Genomic DNA, 11700 nt, shown 5'->3' on the forward strand with positions numbered 1-11700 from the left:
TACCACATTTGGGTAGTAAAAATGAAGACCTACCTACAGGCATTTGACCTATAGGAGGTTGTCAATTCAAATGTTGAACCAGCACCTCTAAGAGCCAATCCCACAGTGGCTCAAATATGGTAGCTCACAGATAAAAGAACAAAAAGTCACAAGGTCATGTCATGCATCCAAAATAATGTGTCTGATGTGATTTTCACAAGGATCATGGCTCATGGGACTGAAAGAACGAGACAACAGCAACTACTGAATTTGAGAAGGGACTTTAAAAATTTAAAATTAAAGGAAGAAGAAACAGTGAACGAGACAATAGCAACTACTGAATTTGAGAAGGGACTTTAAAAATTTAAAATTAAAGGAAGAAGAAACAGTGAAGCAATATTCAGACAGAATCATGGCTGTTGTGAACAGCATCAGGTTGCTTGGGGATCAATTTAGTGAAGCAAGAATTGTAGAGAAGGTTATCTCAACCTTGTCTGAGAGATATGAAGCCAAGATTTCTTCCCTGGAAGATTCTAGAGATCTGTCAAGTATCTCCTTGACTAAGCTGATCAATGCTCTTTATGCTCAGGAATAGAGAAGAGCTAGTAGGTAGGAGGAACATCAAGAATGTGCCTTCCAAGCTAAGAGCAAACCCGTCTCAAGCTCCTCTGGCCACAAAGGGAAGAAGACCTAGTTAGACAAGCCTAGAAGAGATGGAGCAATAAGAAGGTATCCACCGTGCCCACATTACAAAAGGCTCAATCATCCAGAAGCAAACTACTGGTTTAGGCCTGATGTGCAGTGTAAAGTCTGTAAAAGGATGGGCCATTCTCAGAAGGTTTGCAGAAACAAAGGCAAGCTGAAGCAAAATCAACCTCAACAGCTTAGAGCTGAAGCTCAAGTGGCAGAAGAAGGTAGTGATCAAGAAGAGCAAGTTTTTCCTATCTTATGCTCAGCTGCCAAAAGAAAAGCCACAAAATAATGGTTGATTAATAGTGGCTATACAAACCACATAACCCCTAATGCTGCTATCTTCAATAACATAGATAGAAGCTTCAAAACAAGGGTAAAAGTTGGCAATGGACACTTCATCACAGTCGAAGGCAAGGGAGATATGCTAATTGACACTCCTATAGGTATCAAATTTGTTTCTAATGTATTGTTTGTGCTTGAAATTGATAGAAATCTGCTTAGTATTGCTCAATTGCTTGAAAAAGGATACTTGGTTGTATTCAAAGGCAAAGAATGCCTGATTAGAGATCCATGTGGATCCAAACTCGTGTCACTGACCATGGCTGACAAAAGTTTTGTAGTGGATTGGAACAAGAGTTTAGACAGTGCCTACACAACTGCCTTAGATGAGTCTAAGTTGTGGCACAAACGGCTAGGTCATGCCAACTACAAGTCACTGATTTAGCTGACCAATGGGGACTTGGTTCTAAATCAGTCGAGAAAGAAGATGTTTGTGAACTATGTCAGCTAGGAAAGCAAGCTAGACTGCCATTTCCTTTGAACAAGGCCTAGAGAGCCTCTGAAAGGTAGCAGCTAGTCCACACTATTGTGTGTGGCCCTATGAAAACACAGTCTTTGAATGGAAACAGGTACTTTATCCTTTTCATTGGTGATTACTCGAGGTTTTGCTAGGTTTACTTCTTAAAGAACAAGTTAGAAGTGACCTCAATGTTTTAGAAGTTTAACGTTGCATTAGAAATAGAAACAAGTTGCAAGCTAAAGATATTAAGGTTAGATAATAGGACAGAGTATACTTTAACTATGTTTCAGGGTTTCTGTGATGAAGCAGACATCAAGCACCAGCTCACCAACACTTACACACCTCAACAGAATAGTGTTAATGAGAAAAAGAATAGAAGTTTGATGAATATGGGAAGATATTTATTGTTTGAGAGAAATTTGCCCAAGACCTTGTGGGCTGAGGCAGTTAACACTGCTGTATATCTTCAAAACAGGCTACCAACTAAAGCATTGGTTTAAAAAATTCCATTCGAGGTCTAGTTTGGGTTCAAACTATCACTTGCTCACCTAAAGGTCTTTGGATGCATATGCTATGCACATATTCCTCTAGTAAAAAGGGACAAGTTAGCTAATAAGGCTTAACCTGGCATCCTGATATGCTACAGCACTGTGAACAAAGGGTATAGGATTTTGGATCCTTCAACCAACAAAGTCTTTGTGAGCAGAGGTGTTGTGTTTGATGAGAACTTAAGCTAGAATTTGGATAAAAATGAACTAGAGACTACTGCTAAAGACCTAGTCTTAGATCAGACTAAAGTTGATTAAAATGATCCTGAAATAGACATTGATGATGTGTCAGTTAGGGGAACCAAACCATTGGTTGAAATATATAAGAAGGTTGATGTGACTACTGTTGAACCAAGTTGTTTTGAAGAGGCTAAAGCTCAACAAAGATGGAAACATGCTATACACGATGAAATGAGCATGATTGACAAGAATCAGACCTGGGAGCTAGTTGCAAGATCAACCAACAGAAAGCTCATAGGAGTGAAGTGGGTGTTTCGAGCCAAGCATAATACTGATGGAACTTTGAACAAGCTGAAGGCATGGCTAGTAGTGAAGGGATTCAATCAGAAGTCTGGCATTGACTACTTTGAGGCATTTACGCCAGTGGCCAGACTTGACACAATCAAGCTGTTGGTTGCTTTGGCTGCTCAGAAGCAATAGAAGATACATCAACTCGATGTAAAGTCTACCTTCCTCAATGTTTTCTTGATGAGGAGATTTATGTTGAGAAGCCTGATGGTTTCAAAGTTTTTGGTGAAGAGGATAAAGTGTATAAGCTGAAAATGGCCTTGTATGGCTTGAAACAAGCACCAAGAGCCTGGTATGACAGAATAGATAGCTACCTAGCTAGCTTGGGGTTCGAGAGAAGCATCAATGAGCCAACCTTGTATGTGAAGAAAGAAGGTGATGAAACACAGCTCATAGCCTCATTGTATGTGGATGACCTGCTAGTGACAGGAGGAAACAATGCCATATTGGCTGATTTCAAAGGCAAAATGGAGAACATGTTTGAGATGTTAGACTTGGGAGAAATAACTTACTTCCTTGGCATAGAAATGTCACAAGCTCAGCAAGGTATTTTCTTAAGCTAAAAGGCTTTTGCCTTAAAGATTCTAAATAGATTCTCTATGGAAAACTGAAAGGCTACAAGCACACCAATTATTGTTGGAGAAAAGTTGACCAACCAATGTGATTTTGAGAAAGTAGTTGAGTCAACCTACAGGAGTTTGGTTGAATGTTTGCTCTATTTGACAGCCACAAGACCAAATATCATGTTTGCTATAAGTCTGGTATCTATATTCATGCATTGCTGCAATATGAAGCATTTCCAAGCTGCTAAAAGAGTTCTTAGGTACATCAAAGATACATTGAGCTTTCGAATGATGTTCACTAAAGTTGATAGCATGAAGCTACTTGATTATGCTAATAGTGATTGGGTTGGATCAATAGATTATATGAAGAGCACCTCAGGATATCTGTTTACCCTTGGTTCAGCCATTTTTCGTTGGAGTTCGAAGAAGCAAAATGTTGTTGCTCAATCAACTATTGAAATAGAATATGTGGCAGTTGCAAGAGCTGTTAACCAAGCTATTTGGTTAAGAAAAATTATGGCCGATTTGAATCTACACTAAAGGGAAGCAACAAATATTAAATTTGACAACAAATTTGCTGTTGCAATTGCAAAAAAAATCAGTATTCTATGGGAGTACAAAGCATTTCAAGATAAATTTTCATTTTGTCAGGAAAATGGAAAAATTTCAAGAAATTAGACTGATTCATTGTACTTGTAAAGATTAACTTGCGGATATCTTGACAAAGCCTCTTTGTGTGTCAAGATTCAAAGTTTTAACAACTAAATTGAAAGTATGCATCATGCAAGCGAAGGGGAAGTGTTGAAGTTGGCTTTCATGCAGCACAAGGAGCAGGTCAAGCTGCCCAAGCCATGCAAATTGTAGCTGGAGCACATGTGGTCATTTTGTTACTTTTCAGCTTATGTTTTGTTGCTTAGTTAGATTTGAACCAAGTTTGTAATGAGCTTGTTGTAAGTTGGTGCTGATAAGATTTGATAAATCAACACAACAAGATGTACAAGCAATGTTTTATTAGTTTCAAGGCAATGTTAGTGGAGTTAGGTTAGTTTAGCTAAATTTTTGCTGTAATCAACTTCACAATCACGTGATATATGTAATATTACATTTTCAAATACGAATGAATCAATTTTCATTAAATTCTCCCTAAGTTCTCTGCTTAAAATTCTGCTTTCTTTTGTTCTTAAAGCCCGATTCTGCTTGTTTGCTCAGCAAGTCATTGAGCCTTCTAGCTCAAGTCTCTGTTAACTTCATTCATCTTGCATTCTCAGTTCCAACAATATTATACAAGCCTATATTAGAGAACTAGAGGCCATTAAAATGGGCTTACCATAACGAAGTATTGTGCTGGAGAGATGGCATCCACCAGAGCCTAATCTCGTCAAAATAAAGTTTGACACTGCATTCCAGAATCACACAAGAAAGTCATGTTCAGGTTTGGTGGCCAGACACTCAAAGAGAAGGGTTATAGCTTCAAAAATAATCCTTAGCACACACATAAATTCTTTTGCGGCTGAAGCCTTTACATGTCTTCAAGCGGTGCAAATGGGTATCGATTTTATATTTAAGGATATGGTAGTTTAAGGGGATGCCCTTTCGATAATTAAAAAGCTACGAACAGATCTTTAGGATCGATCGGCCATAAATGCCTACATTAGAGATTCAGAGGAATTAAGTGTTTTGGGAGATGTACGTTTGAACATGCATCGAGGAGAAGAAATGGGTTAGCTCATATTCTTGCATCTGAAGGAATTAAAAAGGGAGAGAATACTTATCTGTCTGGAAATGTACCAATGTTCGTCATCGCGATAGTTGAACGAGACTGTCGATGGGAAGAATCGTCGGATTAAGGAATGAAGAGACTGGCGTTTTGCAGAAACCGTCTATGTTTTGCTCTCTTCTAGGAGGAGACGGTTCATTTCTAGTTGAGCTTTTGATATACTATTATTGATTTAAATTATGTCTGTTGGGATAGCTCATTTATTAGGTTGGGTTTTAGTTTCCAAAGGTAAGGGCTCTCGAGGAATGTGTCTTTATTTTCTCTTGTAATTGGGCATGGTTTGTTTATTGAAACCCATTTAATTTTCTCAAAAAAAAAATTCCGAAGGTTTGAGCATAAGAAAAATGCACTTCATGAATAAAGCTCTCTTCGAGAAACAAGGGTGGAGAATTATTTATAATTAGATTTGGTTACTTAGAGAAACTCTAGTTAAGACATACTACATCGAAGAGAATTTTCTTCAAAGCTAAACAAAACCAGGGGATTTGTGGGTGTGGACAAACATCTTGAGCGAGAGGGATGTAATCAAGCATAATATAACTTGGCAAAGTGATAACAGATGGAAGTCATTTACCTTAAGAGTGGAAGCAATGAGAAACTAGTTTACAATGAACTATCCAATTTGGAGAAGCAGAGATGGTGGGAAACAAAGTCATTCTTTGAAGGTGCCATGAAGCCAAAACAGAAGTTCACTTTTGACTATAAATTCTCCTTGAAATTGACATAGTTCCATGAATTGAATAGTTTGATGTATGAGAATACTAAACTCGGGTACCCCAAAGAAAATATAGAGGTTACTATGGGTATTTAAACTACCTTCCAAAATTGTAATGTTTATATGGAAGATCCTGAATAATTCTTTACCACGCAAGGCTGAAGTGCAAAAGAGGATTAGATCCATGAATTTAGGATGCATTTTCTGTCACAATATAGAAGAAATTGTGTGCCATCTTTTTTGGGAATGCAACTTTGCTAAGGCAGTTTGGTTTGGTTCACCCCTTGGAATTTAAACTAATGGCTGAAACATAAACTGGAATAAAGAGTGGTTAATTCAAATCATGTTGCAGGTGATAGAAGAGAGGTCTTTACAACTGATATTCTTATTAACTATGCAACCATCATGTGGAATATTGTTCAACCTATGGCCTGCAGTGCAACAAAAGACCAGCAGCAGTAAATTGTACAAGCTGAGCTGCTAGACTATTTTTGAAGAAAAGTAATGGAGTTGGTTCGGCTATAGAATCACATTTTGAATGTTTTGTTCCTATGAAACTTAGTCCAAATCTTTATAATGAGTTAGCTAAGTTAGTAGGAAAGATTGATTGATGTAATAGCTGGTATGACAGCTTTCTTTTGTAAACAAATTGTATTATTTTAGTATGTATTAAGTAAGGGCAGTTAAGTTAGTAGGTAACTGTCAAACATTTTCTAACTCTCTTATATTCAAATTTTGAATGAAAATATGATGACTTTCAGTTACATTTTTGCTGAGTTTTGTGTTCGTTCAAGTTTCTTTTCTTTTTGCTTCATTCGTTTTCATCTTTGCTTGCTGAAAAATCCAACAAACGGTATCGAGAGCTTTCAGTCTTTGAGGGCCTTGGTTGTATACTGTCATTAAGCAAGCTGTGCTTGAAACAAAAGAAGCAGATGGTGTTTTTGGTTGCTGAAAATGAGTTTTACACCACCTCCTCCACCTATCTTTGCTGGAGAAAATTACAATAGTGAAAATAAGAACATACCTGCAGGCACATGACCTGTGGAATGTTGTTCTCAATGACACTGAGCCACCACTACTGAGAGCCAACCCGACTATAGCACAGATCAAGCAGCATAGTGAAAACTGTGCCAAGAAGTACAAGGCCATGTCATGCCTTCAAAGTGGAGTCTCTGATGTTATTTTCACCAGAATAATGGCCTGCGACACACCAAAGCAGGCCTGGGACAAACTCAAGGAGGAGTTTCAAGGGTCTGATAAGACCAGGCAACAGCAGTTGATCAACCTGAGAAGAGACTTTGAGAACCTGAAAATGAAGGACTCAGAGACTATCAAGCAGTATGCTGACAGAATCATGGCTACTGTCAACAATATAAGGCTGCTTGGGGAGGAATTTAGTGGCCAAAGAGTGGTCGAGAAAGTCATAACAACCTTGCCAGAGAAGTATGAAGCAAAAATTTCTTCTCTGGAAGATTCAAGGGACTTGTCAACAATCCCTTTGACAGAGATTATAAATGCTCTTTATGCTCAAGAGCAAAGGAGGGCAAACAGGCAGGAAGATCACTATGAAGGAGCTTTTCAGGCTAGAAGCAGAGAAAGCTCAAGTTCAAACTTGAATGCCAAAGGCAAGAAACCTTGGACTGAGAAGAAGAAGAAGGAGCCTGCCAGAAAGAAGTTCCCATCTTGTGTCAATTGCAAGAAGATTACTCATCTTGAGAAATACTACTGGTACAGACCAGATATTCAATGTAGAGCCTGCAAGCAATTTGGCCACATTGAAAAAGTCTGTAAAAATAAACCAAAAGCACAACCACAGTATCAAAACCAAGTTCAAGCTGCAGAAGAGGTTGAAACACAATAAGAGCATTTTTTTCAGCATCATGCTTTGCAAGCTCGAGCAAAGTTAGTAAAATATGGCTAATTGACAGTGGATGTACCCACCATATGGCTTTTGAAAAGAGCATAGTCAAAGAGCTTGACACCACCTTCAAGTCCAAAGTCAGAATTGGCAATGGAGAGCTGCTAGAGGCAAAAGGGAAAGGCAAGGCCTTGATAAGCACTAAGTCAGGTAATAAAACCATTTCAGAGGTTCTCTATGTACCTGACATTGACCAAAATCTTCTGAGTGTTGGCCAGCTATTGGAGAAGGGCTATTCTCTTATTTTTGAAGGCAGAAACTGTTTAATCAAAAATGTTACTGGTGAAGTGTTAACCACAGTGGCTATGCAAGACAGAACCTTCATTGTAGATGTGAATCAGCTTCAGGCTAAGGCATATGCATCTCAGTCTGATGAAACAGACTTATGGCACAAGAGAATGGGGCATGTGAACTATAATTCTCTGAGTATGATGCAAAAGATGGACTTGGTCAGTGACATGTCTAAAATTGAGCCAAGGGATACTGTGTGTGAGGTCTGTCAGTTAGGCAAACAGACCAGATTGCCCTTTCCTGTCAATAAGGCTTGGAGAGCACAGGGAAAGCTTCAGCTTGTTCACTCAGACACCTGTGGACCTATGAAGACTACCTCTTTAAATGGCAGCAGGTACTTTGTACTTTTCATTGATGATTATTCTAGGTTCTGTTGGGTAAATTTTTTGAAGCATAAGTCAGATGTTTATGATTCTTTCTGCAAATTTAAAGCTTTGGTTGAAAACCAAGAAAATTGTAAACTGAAATGCTTGAGGTCTGACAATGGATCTGAGTATGTATCTCAGAAGTTTCAAAAATTGTGTGATGATGCTGGAATTCAACATCAGTTAACTACTGTGTATACACCACAGCAAAATGGTGTCTGTGAAAGAAAAAACAGAACAGTCATTGACATGGCTAGGTGTCTTTTGTTTGAGGCTAAAATGCCTAACATCTTTTAGGCTGAAGCTATGAACACAGTTGTTTATCTGCTAAATAGGCTTCCTACCAATACAGTCAAAGGTAAAACACCCTTTGAAGCCTGGTTTGGACAGAAACCATCTGTCTCACATTTAAAGGTATTTGGTTGCCTATGTTATGTGTTGGTACCTGAGGAGAAACGAACCAAGTTGTACAGGAGGTCCATGCCAGGGGTGTTTGTTGGCTACAGCAATGTAAAGAAAGGATATAGAATTTTTGATCCACTGACCAAGAAGGTTGTAGTGAGCGGGGATGTTAAATTCAGTGAAGCAAACAGCTGGAAATGGGATGGAATTGAAGCAAATTTTCCTGAGATAGATAAGAATGATATTGATTTGCAGCAAGCTGAAAATGAGGCAGTAATTGAAGATGACTATGATGATGAACCTGTTCGAGGCACCAGGACATTAGTAAACATCTATGAAAGATGTGCAGTAACTCTGGTAGAGCCTTCATGCTTTGATGAAGCTGCAAGAGAAAGATGCTGGCAAGATGCTGTGGAAGCTGAGTTTAGAATGATTCAGAAGAATGACACTTGGGAGCTTGTCAATAAACCTGAAAACAAAAAAATCATATGTGTGAAATGGGTCTATAGAATCAAGAACAATACAGATGGCTCTCTGAACAGACATAAAGCCAGATTGGTTGTTAAAGGGTATAGTCAGCAGCAAGGGGTTGATTTTTCTGAAACCTTTGCACCTGTTGCAAGGCTGGATACTATCAGATTGCTGCTTGTTTTGGCAGCTCAAAAGCACTGGAAGGTGCATCATTTAGATGTTAAGTTAACCTTTCTAAATGGCTTTCTTAATGAAGAAATTTTCATAGAGCAACCTGAGGGTTTTAAGGTCTTTGGTGAAGAACAGAAGGTCTACAAGTTGAAAAAGGTCTTATATGGCCTAAAATAGGCTCCAAGGGCCTGGTATGAAAGGATTGATGGCTACTTAGCAAAGCTTGGGTTCACTAAGAGTGTCAGTGAGCCTACACTCTATGTTAAGAAGGATCAGAAGGAAACTTTGTTAATTGTTTCCTTGTATGTTGATGATCTGCTGGTCATTGGCTGCAAAGATGAACTTGTAGAAGACTTCAAGAAATAGATGCAAGAAGTTTTTGAGATGACTGACCTTGGTCTGATGACCTACTTTCTTGGCATAGAAATAAAACAAGGAAGTGATGGTATTTTCATAAGTCAGCAAACATTTGCTTCCAAGGTACTGGAGAAATTTTGCATGCAAAAATGTAAATCGGTTACTACACCTGTTGCATTGGGGGAGAAGTTGTCAAGTACCAGTGAGCATGATCGAGTAGATGAGAAAGCTTATAGAAGCTTAATTGGTTGCTTGCTTTATTTGACAGCAACTAGACCAGACATTGTCTATGCTATTAGTCTTCTTTCTAAGTTCATGCATTGCAGTAATATGGCTCATTTAAAGGCAGCAAAAAGGGTGCTGAGATATGTTAAAGGAACCATCGATTCTGGTGTGAAGTTTTGGAAGACAAAGGAGTTGAAACTTATTGGCTACTCTGATAGTGATTGGGTAGGGTCAGTTGATGACATGAGAAGCACTTCAGGTTACTTCTTTACTCTAGGCTCGAGTGTTTTTAGCTAGAGCTCAAAGAAGCAACAAACTGTTGCACAATCAACAGCAGAGGCAGAATATATCTTTGCTGCAACAACTGTAAATCAAGCCATTTGGCTTAGGAAGATTTTAGATGATTTGAATGAAAATCAAGCTCAGCCTACTGAAATCAGGGTGGATAATCAATCATCTGTGGCCATAGCAAAAAATCCAGTCTTCCATGGTAAGACTAAACACTTCAAAATTAAATTTCATTTTGTTAGAGAAGCTGAGCAATCGAGGGAGGTTAGCTTAGTTCACTGCATTTCAGAAACTCAGTTGGCTGACATTTTAACAAAGCCATTAGGAGCCAATAGATTTAATGTTTTGAAAGGAGAGATTGGTTTTTGTTGCATATAGTCCAAGGAGGAGTGTTGAACCTGTGGCCTGCAGTGCAACAAAAGACCAGCAGCAGTAAATTGTACAAGTTGAGCTGCTAGACTATTTTTGAAGAAAAGTGATGGAGTTGGTTCGGCTATAGAATTACATTTTGAATTTTTTGTTCCTATGGAACTTAGTCTAAATCTTTGTAATGAGTTAGCTAAGTTAGTAGGAAAGATTGACCGATGTAATAGCTGGTATGCCAGCTTTCTTTTGTAAACAACTTGTATTGTTTTAGTATGTATTAAGTAAGGGCAGTTAAGTTAGTAGGTAACTGTCAAACATTTTCTAACTCTCTTATATTCAAATTTTGAATGAAAATATGATGACTTTCAGTTACATTTTTGCTGAGTTTTGTGTTCTTTCAAGTTTCTTTTCTTTTTGCTTCATTCGTTTTCATCTTTGCTTGCTGAAAAATCCAACAAATATTTGTATTCACAAGAACGAAGTCTTATTTGAAAGAGTCAATTCGAACCTACTAGCAGTGATTAAGGCAACAATGAGCTCCAAATTAGACCAAGAAAGCGTGCGTAAACTGGGAAACTTCATAGAAGTGCAATAGAGGACTAGCTCTAAGTCAAACTAGAGTAGTAATCAATAATCCTCACCACATCTTGATTGGATGGAGCAGTTCAGAGACTAGATTTAAGATCATGTACTACTCTTATGGAAGTTTCCAAAATGAGGATGGAGTAGCACGTAAATTATTGGTATTGCACTTTACCTTAGCAATGACCTTTTGAATTAGGAATTACCTCATGTGTCATCAAAACCAGGGAAAAGCTCATCCAGAATATCATTGAAAAGAAGAAATTTGCTTTCCATTGACTGGAGAATTAAACCAATTTTTTAGGACATTCACATTCTAAAGGACCTCATGTTAAAGGTGCAATGGTCAGTAGCAAGTGATGAGGGATTAGATTGGGAGGTGAGAAAAGCAAAAAGAAACCTCTACAAAAGCCAAGGGACTAAATAATGATAGGTATATATAAACTAATTTAATGTTATTGTTACTCTTTTTTTTTTAAACAATTTTATTATAGGTTTTTATTATATCTGCTCTTTTTTAACACAATGCCTAGATCTAACTATAACCCATCCTCAACCCATAAATAGGAGGATAATACGTTTCAGTGCACTCAAACTCACATCCTCTTACATTGGCAACAATGTTCATGCCAATCGAGAATAAAAATATATCACAATCGAGG

General features: G+C 38.1%; 1 protein-coding gene across 1 annotated transcript; it reads left to right on the forward strand.

Annotated features, from left to right (window-relative positions):
• The first annotated feature begins 9586 nt into the window (after positions 1-9586).
• Positions 9587-10099, forward strand: LOC128034752 (uncharacterized mitochondrial protein AtMg00810-like). The gene has a single exon (XM_052623588.1). It carries the CDS (start codon positions 9587-9589, stop codon positions 10097-10099), a length of 513 nt encoding a protein of 170 aa, XP_052479548.1.
• Positions 10100-11700: the final 1601 nt, after the last annotated feature.

This window comes from Gossypium raimondii, chromosome 11 (genome assembly GCF_025698545.1).
Source record: "Gossypium raimondii isolate GPD5lz chromosome 11, ASM2569854v1, whole genome shotgun sequence".
Lineage (NCBI taxonomy): Eukaryota > Viridiplantae > Streptophyta > Magnoliopsida > Malvales > Malvaceae > Gossypium > Gossypium raimondii.